The sequence below is a fragment of the Prionailurus viverrinus genome, chromosome C1 (assembly GCF_022837055.1).
Source record: "Prionailurus viverrinus isolate Anna chromosome C1, UM_Priviv_1.0, whole genome shotgun sequence".
Classification (NCBI taxonomy): domain Eukaryota; kingdom Metazoa; phylum Chordata; class Mammalia; order Carnivora; family Felidae; genus Prionailurus; species Prionailurus viverrinus.
In genome coordinates this window covers 51,091,932-51,119,163 of record NC_062568.1, presented here as the reverse complement: position 1 = coordinate 51,119,163, position 27,232 = coordinate 51,091,932, and the positions used below count along the sequence as shown (strand labels likewise).

The 27,232-nt window shown below is 38.4% G+C and overlaps 1 protein-coding gene across 2 annotated transcripts in view; it reads right to left on the bottom strand.

Annotated features, from left to right (window-relative positions):
* The window catches only part of PDE11A (phosphodiesterase 11A), a 379,748-nt gene that overhangs the window by 131,213 nt on the left and 221,303 nt on the right, over positions 1 to 27,232 (bottom strand). For both annotated transcript variants that reach the window (XM_047873318.1, XM_047873319.1), the window contains exon 10: positions 8,736 to 8,786. In XM_047873318.1, coding sequence (XP_047729274.1) covers positions 8,736 to 8,786 — 51 coding nt within the window. The remainder of the gene's footprint in view (positions 1 to 8,735; positions 8,787 to 27,232) is intronic.

The window sequence follows — 27,232 nt, the reverse complement described above, 5'->3', positions numbered from 1 at the left end:
ACTTCGCAGGTACTTCGGTTGTTGCAAAATGAAAGTTTGCAGCAGCCCTGTGTTGAAGGAGTCTATCAGTGCCATTCTTCCAAAAGCGTTTGCTCACATGTTTCTGTGTCACATTTTCCTAATTCTCAATCCACTACAAACTTTTACATTATTAAATTTGTTATGGCGATCAGTGATCAGTGATTATGACTTGCTCAAAGCTCAGAAGATGGTTAGCCACTTTTAGCAATAAAATATTTGTTAATTAAGATAGGCACATTGTTAGACATCATGCTATTGCACAGTGAATAGATATAGTAGAGTGTCAACAAAACTATTACATACACTGGGAAACCAAAAAATTCATTTGACTTGCTTTATTGTGATATTTGCTTTATTGCTGGAACCAAACCCTCAGTGTTTCTGAGGTATGCCTGTATTAAAGAAATTGCTGAATCAACTAAGAATGACAAGGGGCCTTTGCCCAAACTAGGGAAGGACAGATATTGACATTACTGAACACTCCAAAGAGAATATGCTAAACAAAGAAAATGAATCCTTTCTTTTCATATAGTTCAGGCTTCTTAGGAAACTAGTAAACAAGAACCTAAAACAGGTGTTGAGAAAGAATTTGCGACACTCTTAATGTCATAAATCCTTACTCCAAAATTGACTCACATGTTGTAAACACCTCTGCCATCAAAACTGCAAACAGTTCAATGAATTTGGTAGAAATTTCTCCAGCACCCAGGTGCAAGTGGCACTTTAGGAAATATAAGGGTTACAAAAATGACTAAGACAAGGATTCACTCCTAAAAATGCTCCTGGTTTAACCAGGTGATTGGGCAGGTGCATAAAGATTTACATCGCAAGGTAGAGACTGATATGTATAATGAAAAAATGGCAAACGAGCAGATCACTTCTGCCTGAATTACAGTGAGAACGACTTCATGGAGGGGGCGCAACTGAGCAGAAGCAGATTGCCAGGCCTCTATGCAAAGATAGAAGCAGGAATGGGAGCAGAGATAGAGAAGGGCAGAGAATAGACAGAAAATATCTAACATAGCTCGTGGGAAGGGTCGGTCAGGGGGAGTATGGGAAGCCAGATGGAGTAGTGAACTGGAGATGAGAGTTCAGAGCAGTTTTTAAAAGTATCATTATAATGAATTTGGTTATTTAGTTAAACATTTTTTATTTGAGTATAGCTGACATTCAGTGTTAGATCAGTTTCAGGTGTACAACACAGTGACTCAACTTCTCTATACGTTACGCTGTGCTCACCATGAGTGTAGCTACCATCTGTCACCATATGCTAGAAATGTGTCATTGACTATATTCCCTGTGCTGTACCTTTTATTCCCATGACTCACTCATTCCATAACTGAAGCCTGTGTTTTCCACTCCCTTTCACTCATTTTAATGTCCAACTGAAGAATTTGAAATGATGGAATCATAGATGTTGAGCTCTTTGAGAAGGAAGACTGGCACCAACAGAAGAGTACTGTTAATCTGTCCACTATGCACAGGATGAATTTGGGAATAGGTCTTAAGAACTTACTTTAAAAAGGGAGGGATGGGGCACATGGGTGGCTCAGTCAGTTAAGTGTCTGACTTCGGCTCAGGTCATGACCTCAACGGTTTTTGAATTTGAACCCTGCATCGGGCTCTGTGCCGACAGAGAGAGAAAAGGTGGCAGGGAGACCAGGTAGGGGGGCATGCAAACAACTGTCTGAATGAGAAAGAATGAGAGTCTGAGCTGGTGGTAACTGTGAGGATGGTGGTGGCATGGGAGACATTCTCAAGTCCTCTGTTCCATGAGGGAACAGCACACGGGATTGAGGACATATGAGGACACAAAGGTGACTGGGTAATTATGTCAAGTGTGCCCCTGGAGAGGAGGGGGAGGGAATCTCCTATGTATACCGAAGGAAATGCAGAAGAAAACCAACCATTATGACTGCCAAACCAAACCCACATCATTGAGGTGAGGGAGCATCAATTTCCCAGTTCTGTACCTACAGTCATAGATGGCTTTAACTAGAGGAAAACCAGAGAGAGGGGAGAGTGAGATAGTCCGTGCTGCCCCAGGGTTCTGGAAAGGTCTGATCCCTCTGGCCTCTATAGTTGCCTTCATTGTTCAGGCATCAGTGCTCCAACAGGGCCACACTATTGCCCTCCACTCCTGTCTTCCCTGGGCCTTCATGACTCATCACTGCTCCGAAACCAAAAATGAACTGCCTTTTATTTCATTCCCTCAGGGTCAGACTCCCTGGGCCTTCATGTGTGCCACTCAAGGAGTGCAGGGGACCAGCTGTGTTAATGTGTGGAAGCAAGAAGGTGGGAGAAAGTCTTCCAGGCGCATCCTTCCTCCCAGGGAAAGTAAACATCCACTGTGACCTTTTGGAGACAGTGTCCCTATTTTGTTTCCAAATGGAAAGAAGTGATCAATATGGTTGTTTACACTGACCTGAAAGGAGGTCAGGGTCACCACAGGAGGGCCTGGTGGGTTCTTGAAGAGCCCTCAACTCATCACGTAGTTCAGCAGTAGAAAAGGCCAGCCTGGACTTGCAGCCCCAGTTCTCCTCACACCACTCCCCTCTCCACTACTTTCCATACTCAAGAGTGAGAAAGTGTAACCATCTTTTTTTTCTGAGCTAACATTTCATTAAGACACTACTCATAAAGAGAACCCCATATGATCACACGGACATTTGGACACAGAGCACTCCACATATTTATGGGCATGTCCCAAGTGGTGCTGGCTGCACGGCTCAGTCTGCTGCCTTAGGAGCAGGAGATGCCCTTTAGGATGCTGATCCAGCTGTTTCCCCTGCAGCCAATTTCCCACTGAAGGTTCAATAACTTTCCCTGATTAAAAAAAAAAAAATCTTGGAAATTAAACTCAGCATAGCTACTATTTAAAGTAAAAACAACCCCCTAAAGTTAAGAGGTGAGGACAGGAGAGGAGACAGAGTAGGTTAGGTGTAAGATGAGTCCCAAATTCCATTTATACTGCTGCGAGGTCATCTTTTTAAACAACCTTAGAAGTATGGCAAGGTGAACTGGAAAGTTGTTGGTTGTTGAGATTTCCAAAGGTAGCGTTTCAGAAGACTGTGAGGGCTGAGGCTAGAGAAACAAGAGAAAGCTCTCCTTCCTTCCGGGCACCCTGAGGTCCTGAATCACCCCCTGGACTCTGGGGGTGTCTCTGTGGGAGCACCCAGACTGTAGGATAGGAGCTAGAAGGTGCTTCCTACTGACTGCGGTAGGGAACATGGGCTCCCCAAACCTCTGCCCTACCTTGCTCCTCCCTGCCTTGGCAGTTGCCTCATTACTTGGGTTTGGGTAAGTGCCGTGGTGTTGTCCTCTGTCTACCTCTGTCCTCTGTCTACTTTTCCTCTGCAAGAAGCTGCTGCAAGGACTGGACTTTTCCACGGCTTTGGAAATAGAGTTGGCAGGGCAGTGGCCAGCAGATGTCCTGTCTTTGTGCAATTAGAAAAAGGTGCATCCTTTGGGAGGTCAGTTACCAAAAGGTATGCCATCACTTGACCAGCCAAGTAGGGGTGAGCCCCACCTCCTGCCTCCTCAGGGACACCCCTCGTGCAGGGACTCTTGTGCAGGACCTGTGACAAACACATCTACCGGCACGACTGCCACGGTGGTTCTGAGTGAGGAAGCTTCTTATGATAACATTTGAATATTTCATGGATCAAAGATGTCTACTCAAACTTAATTACTTAAAAAAAAAGCCTAGTATATCCCATCTTATTGCCCTGCCTGTCCCCTGCCCTCCATCTCACAGAGGAGACCATAAGGTCCTATTTTTGATGTAGCTATGTAAAGGCCACAAGGAGTACCTATTCCTTGGCACTTTATTTTATTTTATTTACTTTACCGGGATGTTAATTTGTGGCCCAGGCATTAACATTGATAACTTGAAATATGCAAGAGGTAGTCCAAACCCAAACACCCAACATGAGTTATTGGTGTTTAATTACTGAGGCAGTTAAATAGTGCTGTAAACGAGTTCATCTCTGATTGCAGCCATAACCCATGCAGTTTGGAATTGAAAGAAGAGATGATAAAAGGTGGCAATATAACATGAGAACGTCCATGAGTTGATTTTAATTGGTAAACTGGCATATATAGTGATAACTGTTTGGTCTGTCCACCGCATTGGAATCTTAGGGAAGTGCATAAAATTACAGGAGCATATAATTGGTGCAGTAAACTCATTTTCTTATGTTATCACAGCTGGCATCTCCAGGTTATTAAAAGCCTTTAAACCAGTCATCTTCAAAGAGATCTAATTGTCAATATGGTCTTTATCCATTATTCCTGTTAGCACCGAGCAGAAGAAATATAAACAGGCACTAAAATCTGCACAAATTTTCTGTGCACGCCTTTCTTATTTCAAGTTCAAGGAAGATCAGTAAATGTTAATGAGGATAAAAACCATTCTTTAAATCCTTCTTTCTTCATTCAATGCACAAGGCAATCAGCCCGTAAAGGATAAATTATTAATATTATAGCCTCAACCAGACTTTTAAAAAGTTAATTCATTAGTTCCAGGAAGTTCTGTGATCATTTTGTGTATAAGTGGTTCTCCAAAATCCCAAGGTATAAATAATATGTCAGAACCATAAAAATAAGCTTAGGTTCTGACATTCTTTACTGAGCAATTATATGTTGTTTCATCTACTTAGTCTGGCTAGATAATCCAGGAATTCTTCTAGAATGGTTTTCACATTCTGAGCACCATTCACCTACCTACCACCACGCACCCACAGAGGAAATTTTCCCAACTGGAGAAATAGAGTTAATAGAACAAAGCAAAACAAAAGTAAAAGCATCTTCTCCCTCTCCTGTGGTATTTCACAATAGGAAAAGAAATCCCCAAGCATGGACAGGTGTTAAATAGGAAGATAAGATATGAAAAAAGGTAAGGAGCTACCAGCCTAGCATTAATGATGATTAAAGATTGACTACAGGTTTATCATATATGAAATCTGTGTTCCTTTAAACCATCCCGCCTAGGAGTACAAATGGTAGTGAATTGAAAACAATTAATGGTATGTATTATCCTCTCCAATAGGATCTCCCTCTCTTCTACTTATTTCTGAGACATCCCTGGGTATATCTTATTTGTCCTTAAAATGTGACCACTCAGCCTGAATTCATCCCTTTAGCCTTTGCTGGCCATTTTGGTAGAAGGTGCCTTGCTTCTGGTCTATCTGAGGCTTCCTTCCATTGGGCTGCTGCTTTCTGTTGCATTCTACTGGCGCTCTGGAACCCTCATGCTCTTGGAGTCATTTATTGTACTGAAACTGTACTAAGGGCCATACCTTTTGTGTCTACTCATGGTTTAGCTGAGAAGATGAATCCATAGGAGGCTGTGGTAAGGGACAGATTCAAGAGACAAACCCCATGCTGAACTTGGAACCATCCAGAGGCCTCAATTTCCACCAAGAAAAATTCTTGACTAGGAGGCCTCCTAGTCTCTTGCGTAAACAACCACATCCCACTGGCGTTCTCAGCATATCTGAATCCCCCAAATGCAGTGTAGTTTCGGCTGTAACTGGAGTCTGACCTGTATTTGACCTCCAGATCCTTCTCAGTACTAGCTGATGACATTTCTTCCAAACCCTGACTTAATCTCTGAATCCCTGATCACTAGCTTGGTTCCAGCTGCACATAATCCATCAACTCAGCAATCCTTGCACTGATGAAATCTCATAGATAAGTCTGAATCCAGATTTCAAATCTCTCTCTCTTTTTTCTTTAATATCTCTGCTAAAAATTACAGTAGGTAGCAAAGTTTATTACATATATACGTTTTTTACATACTTATTTTGAGAAAGAGTGAGAGAGAGAGAGCAAGAGCACCCCAAGTGGGGTAAGGGAAGAGAGAGAAGGAGAGAGAGAATCCCAAACAGGCTCAGTGCTGACAGCAAGGAGCCCAACACAGGGCTTGATCTCACGACCCACTGAGGTCATGACCTGAGCCAAAATCAAGAGTCGGGATGCTTAACCCACTAAGCCACTCAGGTGCCCCTACAGTATATTTGAATGTATGCATGGTTTAGTTGTACGTATTGGTCAAAACAAAGCATTTATTTATTGCTATTTAGTTACAATGTTAGGAAACTGCCATTGCACATATTCCAGTGTGAAATTTTAGTAAATACTTTTCAGTGTCTATGTGCAGGATTATTTTAAGCTCACTACATTTTAATCTTATTGCTGCAGTTACAAGACATCAGCTACCAATTATGATAATGTTTTGTTTACTTTATATATCAAGAAAAAAAGCCATTAGGTTAAAATTATCTACTATATCTCAATTACATTGTAATAAGATACTTACCAATATCTTTCAGGATAAAATCTGGAATAAATTAGCTAAGTTAATACTCTTGATAATTTTAAGATGAAATAACCCTTTGTTCTCAAATTTAAATACTTCATATTTTTAGTATGTTTGTGAGCTAACAATAGAAAAGCAAATTCCAAGACAATAGTGTTTTCCTTACTCTAAGGAATTAAGAATTAAGGCCAAACAAAGGGCAATACCTTCAGAGAGTACAGAGCTATTGATTCTGGCCTGCTGTGATTCTGGACATGTCCCATCAAATAGCTCCTGCAGTCATATTTAGTCCCACTGTGAGCTTTGCTGTCTTTCTTCCTGCCTGTCCCTTCCTTCTTTTAGAAATGATGATAATTATAATAGCAGTAAAAATATAAAGTATAAAACAGTAAGAACAGTAAAATATTTGTGGCAAGTTATTTCCATAAATAGGATTTCTAGGTAACTAAATTTCATTAAAGTACAAACGCTTTAAATATTTTTGATGGACATATTTATAAAATATAAGACATAAAAAATAATTATATGTAACCATGCTTTTAACATTTTCTTAGTGAATAACTGTTTTGAGTTACAGAACACTGATGCTTTTTGGATTCATTCATTCATCCATCCATTCAACAAATAATTACTGAATATTACTGTGTCCCCAGAGCTGTAGAGATAGAGCACTGAACACAACATACAAAAAGTGCTGCCCTGGGGCCCCTGGGTGGCTCAGTTGGTTAAGCATTCAACTTTTGATTTTGGCTTGCTTTGTCATGATCTCATGGGTTCATGGGATGGAGCTCCGCATTGGGCTCTGTGCTGACAGTGCAGAGCTTGCTTGGGATTCTTTCTTTTTCCTCCCTCTCTGCCTCTCCCCTGCTTGTGCTCTCTCCCTTTCTCTCTCTCAAAATAAATAAATAAACTTAAAAAAAAAAGTGTTGCTCTGATGGCATTCACATTCTAGCTGGTATGTAGGATGCTTCTCTCTATAACAAGAAGGCCCTGACTGCCATGGTTTGGGTTGTTTTGTCTCCTTCCTCTGCTGTCAGCTGTCACCTCTTGCTGGCAACTATCTCTTCCTGATCTGGGTTACCACTGCATGTCTTTTCCTAAGCCTCTCATCAAGCCAATAGGACCATATCCCTGGATGGAGCCCACGCAGCTTACTTTATGCCCATGCTAGATGGGCTGTTCCCTGCCCTTCTGAGCAGTTCCCTCATCCCTACTCTGAGTTTTCAGTCTTCCCTTGTTTCCTTTCTTTATCAGTGTGACTCAACTCTAATGATCTGATTCAACGATCAGGTACAAAGGTCTCTGTGCCATTCTTCCATGAATGCATGTATGTGTAAATGAAACTCCTAATTAGAAGACTAGCCATCATCAGTGTTATTACATACTAATGTGTATTGGTACAGCACAAAACACTATCTTTCTTATGGTTGTGGTGGTTAACCCAATAATTCTCTGAACCTCCACAAAAACAAAAAGGCAGACATCATAGCCTTCATAAGGGAGCAAAATCAGGTTTCCCATACTCTCATATATTGACCATGGCTGGTTAGAAGTGCGGGGAAAGGAACAAGAATTCTGGGCTGCCTTTAAGGGAACGGTGGTGACTGAGGTGAAAAAGAATATCTAGGGGCACCTGGCTGGCTCAGTTGGTACAGCATGTGACTCTTGATCTCAGGGTTGTGAGTCTGAGCCCCACATTGGGTGTGGAGATTACTTAAAAATAAAATCTTAAAAAAAAAAAAGAAAAAGAATATCTAAGACTCATTCACAGACTTATCCAATGTTGGAACTAGAAGAAGGTCCCACTGAACAGCAGTGAACATGGTAGTTAAGAACTCCAGTTCCGGGGCTGCATTGCCTGGCTATAACCCTTACAATCATTTGATCTTGGCCTATATACTTAACATCTCCATGCCTCAACTTATTCATCTGTAAAACAGTATACTTCACAGGCTTATGAGATTCAAATGAATTAATGCAGGTAAAATGCTTTGTGTTGTGCCTGGTCCATAGTAAGCATTTGACAAGTGTTAGCTAGTATTGTCCTATTTTTTGCAGATGAAAATACACAGATTTTAAGTGAACAGAAAGTTGGAGGAAAAACCAATGCCAAAGCCAGGTGTTCTGATTCTTACCATATTACACAGATTTTTTTTTCCCTAATATCCCACCTACTTGGCAAACGGAAAGAAAGAAATAAATGATCATGAAGAGGCTGTTCTATTATATTTAAATCCCCTTTCCCCTTTAAGACTGAAATATCCAAGCACACCTAGGCCCAGTTCTATTCCTTAACACCTAATGGGCGGGAGTGATTCTACAGAGGCAAATGACGAAGGATCAGAAAGCTGCATAACATTATGTCCTGGCAAGGCACTCTTTGCTTCCTTACCTTAAACTTGTCAACTTCAGCTTTTGAACATGTTGCATGGTATGACAGCACCTGATTCAGAAGAAAAGGAAAAAAAAAACCCTTTAATAACTAGACGTGACTCTATTTTCTGAAATTCTCCTGGCTTAAAAAGAAACTCAGCTCATTATATCACCATGATAATAGTGAATTTTTTTATTGAAGAATAATTGACATACACTATCCTACTAATTTCAGGTATACATCACCATGATCCGATATTTTCATACATTACAAAATGAGCCTCATGCTAAGTTTAGTTATCATCTGTCACCGTATAGTTATTACAACATTATTGACTGTATTTCCTATGCTGTACATTATATCCCCAATGACTTATTTATCTTATAACTGGAAGTTTGTGCCTCTTAATCCCCCTCACCTATTTCATCTCCACTCCACCCACACCTCCCCTCTCTGCTGACTAACAGTTTGTTTCTTATATCTATGAATCTGCCTCTCTTTTGTTTTATTTGTTCTTTTTTTGTTTTTAGATTCCACTTATGAGTGAAATCATACAGTATTTGTCTTCCTCTGCCTGGCTTATCCCATTTAGCATAATACCTTCTAGGTCCACCCATGTTGTTGCAAATGGCAAGAATTCATTCTTCTTTTTAATGGCTGAGTAATATTCCATTATATATATATATGTATGTGCATACATACATATATATTTATCACATCTTCTTTATCCACTCATCTACTGATGGACACTTAGGTTGCTTTCATATCTTGGCTATTTTAAATAATGCTGCATAGAGGTGCCTGGCTGGATCAGTTGGTTAAGTTTAACTCTTGATTTCAGCTCAGGTCATGATCCCACGGTTCACAGAATTAAGCCTTGCGGTGGGTGCTGCACTAACAGCTTGGTGCCTGCTTGGGATTCTCTCTCTCCGCTCGCTCTGTCCCTGCCCAGCTTATGGGCTTTCTCCCTCTCCCTCTAAATAAATAAATAAATAAATAAATAAATAAATAAATAATGCTGCAATAAACATATGGGTGCACATATCTCTTTGAATTAGCATTTTCATTTTCTTCAGATAAATACACAGAGGTGGAATTGCTGGATAACATAGTAGTTTTATTTTTAATTTCTTGAGGAACTTCCATACTGTTTTCTGTAGTAGCTGTACCAGTCAATGTACATTCCCACCAAAGCATACAAGGGTTCCCTTTTCTCCACATCCCCACCAACACTTGTTACTTTAGCATACGAGGGTTCCCTTTTCTCCACACCCCCACCAACACTTGTTACTTTTTGTTTTTGTTTTTGTTTTGATAATAGGCAATCTGACTGGTGTGAGGTGGTATCTCATTGTGGCCTTCATTTGCATTTCCCTGATGATGAGTAATGTCAAACATCTTTTCATGTGTCTATTGGTCATCTGTAGGTCTTCTTTAGAAAAATGTCCATTCAAGTCCTCTGGTTGGTTGTTCTTTTGATATTAAATGGTATAAGTTCTTTATATATTTTGGATATTAACCCCTTATCAGATGTATGATTTGAAAATATCTTCTTCCATTCAGTAGGTGGCCTTTTTATTTTGTCTATGGTTTCCTTTGTTGTGCAGAAGCTTTTTAGCTTGATGTAGTCCTATTTGTTTATTTTAGCTTTTGTTGCCCTTGCCTGAGGAGACTCTTCCAAAAAGAAATATCGCTAAGACTGATGTCAAAGAGCTTCCTGCCTCTGTTTTCTTCTAGGAGTTTTATGGCTTCAGGTCTTACATTAAAATCTTTAATCCCATTTGAACTTATTTTTGCATATGGTGTAAGACAGTACTCCAATTTCACTCTTTTGCGTGTAGCTGTCCGGTTTTCCCAACATCATTTATTGAAGAGACTGTGTTTTCAACGGTGGATATTAATGGACATGAAATTTCCCATAACTGTGACACAGACTGTTATCCGTGCAATTGCAGTGGAATCTATTATAATGCTGAATGGAGCTGCAGTCCACATGAAAGGCTAAGTATTTTATACCAGGATGTTTTTATAGTTATTTCATCAAAGGGACACGATGTGGCTGGCTCAAGATCACAGCTCCCAAAGGACATGAATATTTGTCCTGTGAAATGCTCTGGAACGTAAATAAATAAAAAGGCCGTGGGTGGTGTAGGTCTCTGTGTGTGTTTGTGTGAACTGTGGCAGACACTGTATATTGCTGACTCAACTTTCATTTCTGGTCTATTCTCACTTGCCTGCTTTTATTATGTAGGAAAGATTGTGCTGATATGCCCAACCATCTGCAATGTCTTTTGTAAGAGGATTATATTTCCCTGCCTTACTGACAGCCTTAGTATATGACTGGCATTAGACAATGCAGTGCCGGGGTGGGGGGGCGGGGAGCAACAGATACCATCCTGAAGCACTCTTCAAGAGCCTTATATGGTTCTGCCATCTCCTGTTTCCTTCCACCATGGGAAGTGTGTAGCCCAAGAAGGGCTGCTCTCTCAGCCTGGACCCCAAAATGAAACAGGTACATTAGGCACAGCCACAGCCACCCCACAGCTGTTGGTGTGTCCTGTGAGCATGAAATCAAGCTTTGTGGTTTATCACTGCATTGCAACTTACTGAATCAGAGGCTTAAAAGTCAAAAGTCCAATTCACAGGCTCCCTGTATCTGGGAGAAGTCCTGTGGAGTGGATGTGTGATGCTCCTCTGGTCAGTGAAATGTAAGTGGGAGTGCTGGGGCTTCCTCTTGACCTTTTCTTTGGCCTCAGAAACAGCTATAAGGCTTGGATAGTCTGTGCAGCAGATATACGCAGCAAAATCTGTGCAGCAAAGTCTGGTGTCTATGAGGTGAAAACTATGAATGACTGCTTGTTATGGCTGGTAGAGCAGAATGGGAAAGAGAAATGAATCTGGCCCTGGACTGCCCTGCCTCAGACTTTTTGTTTTGCAAGACAAATAAACACACATTTGCTTAAGTCAGTATTGGAATGTTACAAGGTGTATCTATATATGTCTCTCTAGATCTACACACACACACACACACACGCACACACACACACACACACACACAACTTGTAAGTTACATATTTTATACTCCCAATCTCATGCTTAATCTACACAAACTTCAAACAAATAAATCTAGGAAATGCTAAATCATTTCAACTACCAACCTTAGAGAACTGCATTATACATTTGGTTCTGAAAAGTAAAGTAACACATTTTCTCTTGTTAAATGCAGCATTTCCCAAATCTAATTAGCCACAGAACTCCCTTTTAGATGATACTGTATATTAATCTAGTAACATTCCAACCTAATAGCCTATTGGCCAAAAACTCTGAGAAATGTTGATGAGAAATATACACCATCTGTAGCAGGGCCACAATGGAGACAGCGTCACAGGGGGCAGATCACAGCCTCTGGAGCCAGCTTCCCAGGTATGAGAGTTTGGGCAAGTGTCTTAGTCTTCTCTACACCATTTTGTAAAATGGTATAATACTAACACTAAATAGGTATCTCCTGCTTAACATCAGTAAGCTATTGTTGAAAATCAGGTTCCACCTGAAAATGCCAACAGGGAGCCTGTTTTCCATTATTTTTAATTGAAAAAAATTATAATGCATTATAAAACATGCAACGACTTCCTGCAACTTAATGAAAACACAGTAAAATTAATATGTATGTATGCAACAAGAAAATGTGAGGCTACAAATGGCTTCAAGTGTTTATTTTCTGATAATAACCAAAACAGTCTTAACAAAAAGTTGCTTTATATTCAGTGGTGTCTTCTCTCCCATCATAAACACCTTGATCTGTTAAGTTTCTCAGGATCCACATAAGAGTGAAACCATATGGTATCTGTGTTTCTCTGTATGGCTTATTTCACTTAGCATAACACTCTCCAGTTCCATCCATGTTGCTACAAAGGGCCATATTTCATTCTTTCTCATTGCCAAGTAGTACTCCATTGTGTATATAAACCACAATTTCCCATGGGGGAGGGGAAGGAAAAAAAAAAAAAGAGGTTAGAGTGGAAGAGAGCCAAAGCATAAGAGACTCTTAAAAACTGAGAACAAACTGAGGGTTGATGGGGGTGGGAGGGAGGGGAGGGTGGGTGATGGGTATTGAGGAGGGCACCTTTTGGGATGAGCACTGGGTGTTGTATGGAAACCAATTTGACAATAAACTTCATATATTGAAAAAAAAATAAACACCTTGATCACTCACTTCTTTTCCCATAGTTTTCTTAATGCCTTTTCATCTTTGGGAGGGACTCTTTGTCAAACACTACTAAGCAAAAGCCAGAGCTAAATGTTAGAGGCTTGGTGGTGACGCATCAGGAGAAATTGCATCTCAGTAGCAGCAACAACCAAGATGCACAGCCTCATTGTTAAATTCTGCGTAGTTCTCAACGTGTCTACACATGATTTGGACGTTCTTTAGACTAATTCTGTCTAGAGTGTAAATCAAAATTTTTCCCACACCTCATTTTGTTTTTTAAAAAGTTATACAGAGTTTTGTGGACAAAAGTATATTTTCCCCCCAGTATAAACAAAGGCACAAAAATGCTGTACTGAGAAAGAAATATGTTCTATGAGGTTTGGTCATAAAAAAACCAAGAGATTTTCTACTGGGGAGATTCTGTGGTGTGGGCCTGTACTTCACACAGTTCTTGGGAAGGTTAAATGGGATAAAACATGTCAAAGACTTGGCACTCAAGTCATCAATTTATAGTTCTTACATTAATATTCAATTATAGTTCTGCCATATAAATATTTGGCAGAATATTGTGTCATCATATATTATCATCATTGGCTCATAATTATTTATAGGTATTTTCAATGCCTATAGTATTGGTTTAAGGAGTAGAACCCAGTGACTCATTACTTACATATAACACCCAGTGCTCATCCAAACAAGTGTCCTCCTTAATGCCCATCACCCATTTAGCCCATCTCCCCACCCACCTCCCCTCCAGCAACCCTCAGTTTGCTCTTCGTATTTAAGAGTCTCTTATGGCTTGCCTTCCTCTCTATTTTTATCTTATTTTGCCTTCCTTTCTCCTATGCTCATCGGTTAGGTTTCTTAAATTCCACATGAGTGAAATCATATGGTATTTGTCTTTCTGACTGACTTATTTCGCTTAGCATAATACATTTTAGTTCCATCCACAATGTGGCAAATGACAAAATTTCATTCTTTTTGATTGCAAAGTAATATTCCATTGTATATGTATACCACATCTTTATCCATTCACCAGTTGATAAACATTTGGATTTTTTCCATAATTTGGCTATTGTTGATAGTGCTGCTATAAACATTGGAGTGCATGCGACCCTTTGAATCAGCATTTTTATATCGTTTGGATAAATACCTAGTAGTGCAATTGCTGAGTCGTAGGGTAGTTCTATGTTTAATTTTTTGAGAAACCTCCATACTGTTTTCCAGAGTGGCTGCACCAGTTTGCATTCCCACCAACAGTGCAAAAGTGTTCTCCTTTCTCCTCATCCTTGCCAACATCTGCTGTATCCTGAGTTGTTCATTTTAGCCAATCTGACAGGTGTGAGGTGGCACCTCTTTGTTGTTTTGATTTGTATTTCTTTGACAATGAGTGATGTTGAGCATCTTTTCATGTGCCTGTTAGCTATCTGGATGTCTTCTTTGGAAAAGTGTCTATTCATGTCTTCTGCCCATGTCTTGACTGGATTATTTGTTTTTTGGGGAGTTGAGTTTGATAAGTTCTGTATAGATTTTGGATACTAACCCTTTACCCAATATGTCATTTGCAAATATCTTACCCCATTCCATTAGTTGCCTTTTAGTTTTTTTTGATTATTTCCTTCATTGTGCAGAAGGCTTTTAACTTGATGAAGTCCCAATAGTTCATTTTGCTTTTGTTTCCCTTGCCTCCAGAGACATGTCTAGTAAGAAGTCACTGTGGCAGAGGTCAAAGAGGTTGCTGCCTGTTTTCTTCTGTAGGATTGTAATGGTTTTCTGTCACATTTAGGTCTTTCATCCATTTTGAATTCATTTTTGTGTATAATGTAAGAAAGCAGCCCAGTTTCATTCTTCTGCATGTCACTGCCCAGTTTTCCCAGCATCATTTGCTGAAGAGACTGTCTTTTTTCTATTTGATATTCTTTCCTGCTTTGTCAAATATTAGCTGGCCATACATTTGTGGGTCGATGAGGTGAGGACTTCTGAGTTTTCTATTCTGTTCCATTGATCTATATGTCTGTTTTTGTGCCAGTACCACATTTTCTTGATGATTTCAGCTTTGTAATGTAGTTTGAAGTCCAGAATTGTGATGCTTCCAGGTTTGCTTTTCTTTTTCAACATTACTTTGGCTATTCAGAGTCTTTTCTGGTTCCATACAAATTTTAGAATTATTTGTTCTAGCTCTGTGAAAAATACTGATGTTATTTTGATAGGGATTGCATTGAATGTGTAAATTGCTTTGGGTAGTGTCAACATTTTAACAATACTTGTTCTCCCAATCCATGAGCATGGAACATTTCTCCATTTCTTTGTGTCTTCTTCAGTTTCTTTCATAATCTTTTTATAGTTTTCAGCATACAGATCTTTTACTTTTTGGTTAGTTTCATTCCTAGGTATCTTATGGCTTTTGGTGTAATTGTAAATGGGATCAATTCCTTGATTTCTCTCTCTGCTGCTTCGTTATTGGTGTATATAAATGCAACTGATTCCTATACATTGGTTTTATATCCTGTGACTTTGCTGAAGTAATGTATCTGTTCTAGCAGTTTTTTGGTGGAGTCTTTTGGGTTTTCTATGTTGAGTGCCATGTCGTCTGCAAAGAGTGAGCATTTGATTTCTTCCTTGCCCATTTGGATGCCTTTTATTTCTTTTTGTTGTTGGATTGCTGAGGCTAGGACTTCCAGTATTATGTTGAACAACAGTGGTAAGAGTGGACATCCCTGTCATGTTCCTGACCTTAGGGGGAAAGCTGTCAGTTTTTCCCCATTGAGGATGATATTAGCTGTGGGTCTTTCACATATGGCCTTAATGATGTTGAGGTATGTCCCTTCTACCCCTACTTTCTTGATTAAGTTTGTTTTTTGAGAGAGAATGGAAGAGAGAGACAGAGAGGACAGGGGAGGGGCAGAGACAGAGGGAGAGACAGAATATGAAGCAGGCTCTGTGCTGTCATCAGAGCCTGACGTGGGGTTCCATCTCATGACCCTGAGATCATGACCTGAGCTGAAATCAAGAGTCAGACGCTTAACTGATTGAGCCACCCAGGCGTCGCCCCCCACCGCTAAAGTTTATCTTTACTTAAAAAATAAAATAAAATTCCACAAAAATTCAAGCTGAAATTCAAAAGCTCTGCCACTAGGTTGTGCTTAGCCAGGCTTTTACTATTTCAGGCATACTACCCACTTGACTTGTTATAATCAAATTTTCCCACATCCTTTACCATTTGTTTAAAAAAGGAGCTATTTAATTGCGACTATTTGAATCAGTGAAGCAGACAATTATTACAATTAGGACGTTTTGTCCACTTTACACCACTTACCACAGTTGGAGTAATTAGTTTGCATCACCTACCTTCCCCACTAGACTGTAAGCACTATGAAGGATCAGATCTGGTTTTGGTCACCAATGTATATCCCATTCCTAGGAGTGTGCTTGATACTTAGTTCACACTCATTTGATGAATTAAGGAATAAAAAATAAAATGATCTTTAAAAAAAAAAAAAGACTCTCTCCATTTCCCATATGCTTCATTGCTTGTATTATTAGTGGCCTTAATTGGTATCTTTCCTTAGAGAAATCATAATATGTCTTAGAGCATAAACTGAGCAATGTAGTAGGGTTGCCAGATTTAGCAAATAAAAATATAGGCTACCCGGTTAAATATGAATTTCAGGTCAACAATCAATATTTGCAAAATTGGGAACATACTTATTCTAAAAATATTATTTGTTGTTGATACGAAATTCAAATTTAACTGGGTGTCTTGCATTTTTACCTAGAAACCTTACTTCTACTCTCTCTAAATTAAAAAGTCTAGAAACAAATATGGAAAACTCTAGGCCACATCCCCAAATATTCATGTTCCTTCCCTACCTTCACCCTACAACATCTCCCAGTGATCTTTTCCTAACAGTATTTTATCTGCAAACCTACCAAATGCCTTGAGTCTGGAATCTTTCAGCAATGCTAAATAACCTCATTAATTTATGATCTGTGACAAATCTATGGATGGATGCCACTGAAAGAAATAAAACAAAAGTAATTCCTGATTACTTTTAGCAAAGCAAGTATTAAAGAGAGAATCATTATAGTTATATATATATCACTATATAAATGTTATATATATATGTTATATATAATATATATGTTATATATGCTATATATATGTTATATATATTATATATGTTATATATGTTATATATATTATATATGTTATATATGTTATATATATTATATATAATATATATGTGTTATATATGGCATGACCTAGAGGTTTTTCCTTTTTTTAAAAAAAATTTACTATTGAAGTATAATGACATACAATGTTATATTAGTTTTAGGTGTCCAACGTATTGATTCAACAATTCTACACATTACTCAGTGCTCACCATGGTAAGTATAGTCACCATACAATCCTATTACAATTTTATTGACTATACTCCTTATATTGTATTTTCCATCTCTGTGACTTACTTTTTTTATAACTTGAAGTTTCTACCTCTTAATCCCTTTCACCTATTTTGCCCATCCTCCCCCCTCCCCCCCACTCCTTCCACTCTGACAACCACCAGTTTGTTCTCAACATTTAAGAGTGTGGGGTTTTGTTTGTTCATTTGTTTTGTTTATATTCCATATGTAAGTGAAATCATATGGTATTTGTCTCTATGTGACTTCTTTCACTTAGCATAATGCCCTCAAGGTCCATCCATGTTGTTGCAAATACAGAATTATATTTTCTTTAACTACTATTGTGAGACCCTCTTGGATAAGTGAACACTTCCTCCATGATTCCAGACTATGTTAATTTTATAAGAATTCCATAAACTGTACATTTCATACCAAGAATTTAGGTATCCATTTTTGAGTAATAATACCTTTGAATAAACATGCTTTAATTCAATGCACTGTAATAGTTCCAAGAAGGAAGCATTTGCAAATGTTAATTATATAAATGTCTTCCCTATGAGGAATATTGTTAGGTTATGAGTTTAGCCATAATAAACACACTCATCAATTTTTTTTGACAGCTAAATAAAATTTGTATGAAGCTTACATACAAAAGTAAACAACTGATCCACAGAACACCTAACAAATATTAAACTTTCACAAGAAAATTTTTATCTCTGATGGCTTTATCTTCTGTGTCTATTAAGTTAGAAAATATTTAAAAGTAAAAACTAGTGACTCAGTTTTGTTGGTGAACTCTAACTTGAGAAATATTAATAGTTGCAAAAATAAATTACTATTTGCAAAACCCTACCAACTTCAATTAACTTTTGGATTGAACTTTCTACTAGCAAAACAAAAAAGAGCAAGAAAAGCAAGATAAAGCAATTATCAGACCCATGAACAACACAGTAAAGAGCTCCTGCTTTTGTGTCAAGTTTCTACAGTAGGAAAAAAAAAACAACTGCATTTCAAAAGAAAAACAATGAGCAGAGCTATGAAACAGGACAGCCCCGCAAGCTTTGCTCTCTGCCACATGCGGTTCAAGACCAGAGCCAAATGCTTGCTTTCAGTTCCCAGGAACTGCCCCTGACTAGCTTACTGTAAATCTCTCATATCAATAGTTTTCAATATTAATTTATTGTAGATCTGGGCAGCCATTTGGTCCTGAAATGAGAAATGGGCCATTACAGATACCGGCTGAGAAGAGCATGCGTGTAAAGAACTACTTAACAGGGAAGAGGAACACAGACTTCATGGAAGCTACAGACTGGTTGTCTTGGGCAGGAAACGACTGCATAAATATTTACTGATATGTTTATGGCTCTGGCGGCAAAGTCACACTTGGAGGCACTTGGAATCTAAACTGATATCAAAGTTAAGTTAAGCTGATGCAAAGTAAAATCCCAAATAAATTATGGGCATTTCACTTGACCATTAACCTCCTAAATTTCAGCCTCTCTTCATTTTACTTGCTACTCTCCAATGTATCCTTCCTGTTTACCTTTTCTCCCTTCTCCCTCCATTTCAAATGTTAATTAAGAAAATTCTCTCCCTTTCTCACACAGAATAGTTTTTCACACCCTCTGGTTGCTGGTGGCAGTCAAAATCTATTCCCTCATGTCTTTACTACCTTTAAAACCCTTTATCAAGGGTTTTCCCATGAAATGCTGGCACCTATAGTTAGATAATACTTCATCCATGTATACATCATGGATCCTCATACACATCCTATGTCACGCATTAGCTCAGTGGTTCTCAAACTCTTGCATGCATCAGAGCACAGATGGCTGTGCCCTGCTTCCAGAGTTCCTGGGGCAGCAGGTCTGGGGTGGGGCCAGAGTATTTGTATTTCTAACAAGTTCCCAGGTGATAGAAACCCCAGAATTGGACCCACAAATGTATGGCCAACTAATCTCTGACAAATTAGAAAAGAGTATCCAATGGAAAGAAGACAATCTCTTTAACAAATGGTGCTGGGAGAACTGGACAGCAACATGCAGAAGAATGAAACTAGACTTCTTACACCATTCACCGAAATAAACTCAAAATGGATAAAGGACCTAAATGTGAGACAGGAAACCATCAAAACCCTAGAGGAGAAAGCAGGAAAAAACCTCTTTGACCTCAGCCACAGCAATTTCTTACTCCAAAGGCAAGGGAATTAAAAGCAAAAATGAACTATTAGTACCTCATCAAGATAAAAACTTCTGCACTGCAAAGGAAACAATCAACAAAACTAAAAGGCAACCAAAGGAATGGGAAAAGATATTTGCAAATGACATATCAGTCAAAGGGCTAGTATCCAAAATCTATAAAGAACTCACCAAACTCCACACCCAAAAAACAAATAATCCAGTGAAGAAATGGGCAGAAAATATGAATAGACACTTCTCTAAAGAAGACATCCAGATGACCAACAGGCACATGAAAAGATGCTCAATGTCACTCCTCATCAGGGAAATACAAATCAAAACCACACTGAGATACTACCTCATGCCGGCCAGAATGGCTAAAATGAACAAATCAGGAGACTATAGATGCTGGCGAGGCTGTGGAGAAACGCGAACCCTCTTGCATTGTTGGTGAGAATGCAAACTGGTGCAGCTGCTCTGGAAGACAGTGGGAGGTTCCTCAAAACATTAAAAATAGGTCTACCCTATGACGGGCACAGCAATATCACTGCTACGAATTTACCCAAGGGATACAGGAGTGATGATGCCTAGGGGCATTTGTACCCCAATGTTTATAGCAGCACTTTCAACAATAGCCAAATTATTGCCCATCAACTGACGAATGGATAAAGAAGATGTGGTTTACATATACAATGGAATACTACTTGGCAATGAGAAAGAATGGTATCTGGCCATTTGCAGCAACATGGATGGAACTGGAGGGTATTAGGCTAAGTGAAATAAGTCAGGCAGAAAAATACAGATACCATATGTTTTCACTCATATATGGATCTTAAGAAACTTAACAGAAGACCATGGGGGAAGGGAAGGGGGAAAAAAAGTTACAGAGAGGGAGGGAGGCAAACCATAAGAGACTCTTAAATACTGAGAACAAACTGAGGGTTGATGGGGGGTGGGGGAGAGGGGAAAGTGGGTGATGGGCATTGAGGAGGGCACCCGTGGGATGAGCACTGGGTGATGTATAGAAACAATTTGACAATAAATTATATTTAATATTAAAAACAAAACAAAATAAAATGCAAAAAAAAAAGAATTGTGTTTGAAATTGGAGATGAGTCCGATGTATGAATTCTAATATATGAATTTTATGGTGTCTATTCAACTTTTGCTTATTTCCTGATTCTCTTCTGTGTTTCAAAGAGCTGTGTTTGGTAGGCAGGATCTTCCAATAATGGCATTACAGTATATGCTAATTAAATATTCTTTATATTTAACATATATAGTACATGTAGTATATGCTCATTAAATATTTTTGATTTGACTAAACATATTCTGATACCTATAGAAGAAAATTATTTATAAGGGAATGATTATGACTGGCTTTTTTTGGTTGTTATATAGCTTTAAGGAATTGCTTAGTTACTAATTTCAATCATTTCAACGACCTTAGTGTGAAAAGATATAGGAACACCCTAGGTCTTTTGAAAAGTTATATGTGGTAATAATTATTCCAAGTTTTAAATTTTTTTTAGTAGTCTCTCATTAAAGATCTCAGTCATTAATACTTAAATTAAAAATATTTCTTTTGGACTAATTCTTAGTGTGATTAAATATGATTCGATATATACACATAAAGGACTATAATTTATAACTGCTTCAAAATAAGTGTTCCTTTCCCACAATCACATTTCTCCCCACATTATGTTTTGACGTGAGGCTGCTTTTCTTAATCACATAGGTTATTATATGTATTAATGTTTCACAAATGCTTTTCTAATGAACTCCTTCTTACTTGTTTTTCTTTTGTTAATTCGAATTTCTTTTGTTAATTCGAACAGAGGAGAACATAACATTTTTCTGGACTAACTGAGCAATTTGGATTGGTTATTATTGTGTCTGAAACAACTGTAGTATGTGCCAGTGGTTTTTCAAATCTATAATTTACATGTCTGGAACTATTAGTAGTCTGATTTCACTTAATGGAATATTTTTAAGTAGCCCTTTATTGGGGCTACTTTATTGGGTATTTATTGGATAGCCCTTTATTGGGTATTTATATATATTCATTTTCTATCTCCCTTGCTTCATGGTTTTTGCATAATCAAAAAGACCACTGTGGTTGGTGATTTGAGAGAAATATAAGTTGCTTATTTTTGGTGGTTATGCAAGAGCCATGGAGACTTTATATTTGATACAGCATGGTTTTGCTGGGAGCTCCCTCTGGAGTAAAAGGAGTAAAGCACAGTTCGAGACCTGTGTTAACCTGATTGGGGTCACAGGGATAACTGGCTGCCATGGAGGAAAGAGAAGTCCAAAAGTAAGACTAAAAAGGACGGTTTTTAATCTGCCTCAGATAAGGTTGGTAGTGGCCATTGAGATCAGATTAGATTTGCAGGAATAAGTCAGAGAACAGCATTAATGTAGTTGGGATGTCTAAATCATTAGTCATTCGTTCAACCAAGAAATATCTATTGAGGATGTAATTTGTGCCAAGCTCTGTGCACATGGTCCCTGTCTTAATGCAACTTCTGTCTCAGCAGTAAGGAGTTACTAAATAGGCAAATATATGCATTGAAATAATTGCTACAAAGTCAATTGGCAAGATGCTGAAAGACAGTGAGGGTGGGCTAGGTATGGGAGGTGACAGGAAAATTGGTTAGAGACAGCCTTGCTGAGATGATATTTAAGGTGAGACCTAAAAAACAAAAAGGAGCTAGCAAAGCCAAGGGGTGGAGGGAAGATGTTTTGGGCAGAAGATGAAGGTGCTTCTCAGGCTAATGTGAGTAAGGCAGGGATGGCCTGAGATGAGGTGGAAGTGCTGGGCAGAGGCCAGGCCATCCAGGGCCTTGTAGGCCAATAAAGGATTTTATTATAATCAATGGGAAGACACTGAGGGGTTTTAGACAAGAGACTGACATAATCTGGTTAGCTTTCACATCACTGTGATTTTGGAAGCCCTTTGTGTACTTCTCAATTATACCCCTTTCTAGAAGTGACCACCACTCTGACTTCTGAAGCATTCATCCTCTTGGTATATTATATAGCTTTGCCTGTTCTTGAACTTACAAAAAGGGATCCTCATCACATGCAGAACATGATCCTTGTTGCTGCATAGAGGATGGACCGGAGGTGAGCAAGAGTGGATATGGAAGAGAGAACAGTGCCTGGCCTAAGACAGTGGAATTGGAGACCGAGATCTGTGAAGACAATGCACAGGGATCTGGAAAGAAGAGCCCTGCCCAGGGAGAAAAGGACCAGAACCACCAAATTCTCAGCATTTGTCTGTATTGCTTGAGACCCTGGCAACCCAAGTCCCCAGCCTGGGCCCCACACCTTGAAGGGCTCCACTTTGGCCCTTTTGAGGGATTCAATAGTATGTAAGTAGTCAGTGAGGGAGGCTCAAGGCCAATCACAAAACCTTGCCAGTTGGTAAACACTGAAGTCCAAGGGAAAGGGGACATCCTGAGAACTCAGAGAGAATATACCTCGGGTAGCATTTCATGCAAGGGCCATTACCTATCAGAAATCTTATGCTTTGTGTCTTCAATAAAATATAAGAAGAAAGAGCCTCACTGAAACTAGACCAGAAAACCAAATAGATAAGATAGGCCTGGATGAAATATTAAAAACAAACAAGCAAAGAAACAAAGAATGAGATAACAAAGATCAACTGTCACTTTCTTAAGGTGGGGCTCTCCCTCCAATTGCGGGGCATCTGCGATAGGCCTAATTTCCAGTCACTCTTCATTACAGCATCTTGCTTTGTTTTCTTTATGATACATCATCATGAATTTATCTTGCTAATTTATTTGTTTGTTTGTCTATGGCTTGTCTTTTCCCAGTAGAATATAAGGTCCATGAGAATATGAATATTTCTTCTTTGCTCACCCCTGAATCCTCGGCACCTAGAATAGTGTCCACCACAAAGTAGCTCAATGAATACTTGTTCAGTGACTGAATACAATGTCAACAACATGCAAATGGGATTGGCTAACATGGGAAAATTTCAAGGGAATCCAAATTATAATAGCAGAATTGAAATGCTTATTTGAGTTAATAAATACGTATTTTTTTAATACAAGAGTTCAGGATTGACAAATCACTGGAAAAGAATAGACAGGCCATAAGTGGACCAACACTTACACAGTTATTTGTTTTTCAACAAAGGTGCCAAAGTGATCCAAGGAGAAAAAAGAACTTTTGAATAGATGGGACGATGATAAAATGAACTTCAGCTGCTACCACATACGAAAATCATTGAGCTAGATCACAGAGCCAAATGTAAACACTAAAACGCTACAGCTTTTAGATGAAAACATAGGGGGATATATTCCTGATTTGTGGGTAGGCAGAGGTTTCGTATATCACAGAAAGCAGTAACCTTAAAACTAAAAGAAATGACAAAATAGACTTCATCAAAACTAAAAACATCTGCTCATCAAAAGACATCATAAAGAAAATGAGTAAGCAAGGTACAGATTTGGAGAAAACATTTACAATACATACGTCTTACCAGGATCAGTATCCAGGCTATATGAAGAGAACTCCTACCACTCAATAATAAAAAGGCAAGCAATCCAATTAAAAGAGGGCAGAAATTTGGACAGCTCACAAAAGGTATACAAATAGTAAATAAACACATGCAAAAATATACATTATTAGTCATCAAGGAAATTCAAATTAAAACCACAACGTAATATTTACCAAAATGGCTAATGTTGAAAACAGTGATAGCATCAAGTATCGATGAGACTGTGAACAACTATAACTTTCATAATTACTTGGTAGGAGAATACAATGGGACACCACATTGGAAGGAAAACATATTTGGCAATTTCTTATAAAACTAAATACACACTGACCTTTTAAAAAATGATTATTTATTTATTTTGAGAGAGAGAGAATGTGTGAGCATATGCACGCTTGTAACACGTGCATGAACAGGAGATGGGCAGACAGACAGGAAGAGACAGAGAATCTCAGGCAGGCTCTGCATTGATGTAGGGTTTGGTCCCACCAACTGTGAGATCATGACCTGAGCCAATATCAAGAGCTGAATGCTTAAGTGACTAGCCACCCAGGCACCCCTGCACACTGACCTTTTGATTTAGTAATTCTAATACTAGGTACTAACCCCAGAGAAATAAAAGCATACGTTTATAAAAATACTTGTACAAAAATGTTCATAGCAGCCTTATTCATATAGCCCCAAACCGGAAATAGCCACATATTGATCAATGGGAGGGTAGGTAAACAAACAAATTGTGGTATAATCCCACAATGAAACACTAATCATCAATTAAAAGGAACAAACTTATATACCCAATACGGGTAACCGTCAAATGGATTGTGTGGGTTGAAAGAAGACTTAAACAAAAGAGTTCATACTGTGTAATTTAATTTATGTGAAATTCTAGAATGGGTAAAACTAATCTATGGTGGAAAACTCAGACCAATGGTTATCTCTAGGGGTGGTAGTGGGTGACTCTGGGAAGAGGCAGGCGGGAACACTTCCTGCAGTGTCAAGGTGTATTAGTGAAAAATAACAAAATTGTTGTTTTAAAACTATTAAGTTTTGGGGCGCCTGGGTGGCGCAGTCAGTTAAGCGTCCGACTTCAGCCAGGTCACGATCTCGCGGTCCGTGAGTTCGAGCCCCCCGTCAGGCTCTGGGCTGATGGCTCGGAGCCTGGAGCCTGTTTCCGATTCTGTGTCTCCCTCTCTCTCTGCCCCTCCCCCGTTCATGCTCTGTCTCTCTCTGTCCCAAAAATAAATAAAAACGTTGAAAAAAAAAATTTTAAACTATTGAAGTTTTGAGGTGGTTTGATGGACATGATTAGGGTACCAAAACAAAAACTATGTCTAAATAAGTATTAAAAATACAGTTATATTAGTACTGAAAAATATGAGCAGTACTTTTAAAATAATAATTGCACTGTATAAATTTAACAGTTTGCTCATGATAATGTAATTAAAATCTTATAATGCATAAACAAAACCAGGCAACTGAGGGTTAAGTGCACACAAATCATTTTCCTGCATAGTAAGGAGTTAAAAGATACTGGCTCATTTTTGTTTTTAATAATTATAGAAATCTTGACTAAAAAATGCTTTTGTGAAAGAAGCATAATAAATAACTTCCACTTCGTTGGAGTCCAAAATCAAGCAAAATAGAATCCACATAGTAAAACTCAGAAAAAAGCAAAACATAAAAAAGTATAAACTCAGGATGAATAAAGTAACATAAGTAAAATCAAATCCTTCATCAAAAACAAAGATTCTCATATTGAATTTAAACATTAAATTCAGATGTATGTAGTTTACAAGAAATATATCGAAAACAAAATAACCCAGAAGTAATAAGAAGTTGTTAAGAGCAGTAAGAAATAGAGACACGTTACATTTAAGGGAACAACAAGAACGATGGCAGGTGTTTCATTAGTAATAGTGAAAGCCAGAAGACAGTGATCTCTTAAAAGGGTTGAAAGAAAAATGAAAATTGTTAACCCAAATGATAAGGTGGTTAGTTCTAAGCACTGGTTACCACTGATTTTTCAATTTCTTCTCATAAAAACATTCTGCATCTTCCATAACAATAATACTTTGATTTAATAACATTAAATAACACCTTTTTAAAAAACATTTAAAAAAGAACAAGTAAAAAAATATTATCTTATATGGGTCATACTTAGTATAGAAAAATCATAAGAAAACTATTGGACTAATCTTTATCTTCACATAAGGTACCTACATTATCAGTACCATGTTTTTACTAGTCTTTGTAAAATATTTATACTTGAAGATCAACTAACACAACAGCGATTTTACGCAAAATAACCTTTTGTAGAGATTAAAAGGAAGGAACCATCACATCTGTTGGGGGCAGATCGGGAAACATATATGGAAAAGGTGAAATTTGATGTTTGTTAGAAGGTACTTTAAGCAAATGGAGAAAATACCCAGAGTGGGAGTCTTGGGATATTTTTGAGAAACACAAAATAACAGACTTTTTTCTAGAAGATGGAAGTGAGAGCTGAAGCAAAAAGATTGCTGTCAATAGTGGAAAATTTTGAAAGCTCTAATTTGCAGGCAGTAGGGAGCCACTGATGGTTTCAGAGCACAGATATGATCAGTATTGCATTTTAGGAAAATAAATCTGTATGTTGAGTGTACCATGGGTCAGGAAAGAAGAAACCCGAGCCAGGATCCTCAGCTTGGGTGTGCAGAATTAAACCAGGGAAGAGGAAATAAAGACCTGAACCATGAACACAGAGGCACAGCAAGAACAAAACTGACTGGGACTGGTAAGTGTCTGGATGTGAAAAGCCATGGAGAGAAGTTAAAGATAAACCACGATATATGAAAACATCATATCAGTATTCTGTTAATAACATATATTTGTTTTTTAATGGAGATTGTAATTGCTAGATATGTTAAGTCTAAACTTTTGTAGTCACACAGAAGAACCAAGAATTAGCTGGAATAAAAGTCTGCTACCAAAAGTAGCAAGCGGAAAAGTGGAAGCACACACTATCCACTTAATTGGTCTTTACTGTGCTACACATCCAAAGAAGAAGAAGTTCAAGAAAGTTGGCATGATTGTTCTCTTAAGCCCCCTTTGACAGCCACAATTATTTGATCGTAATTTATAAACTAGCTCAGTAGGAGCCCAGAATTCTCACAGAAAACAGCTTCCAAAGTGTTGTTTGTTTTTAAAGTTACTTAAAATGTAG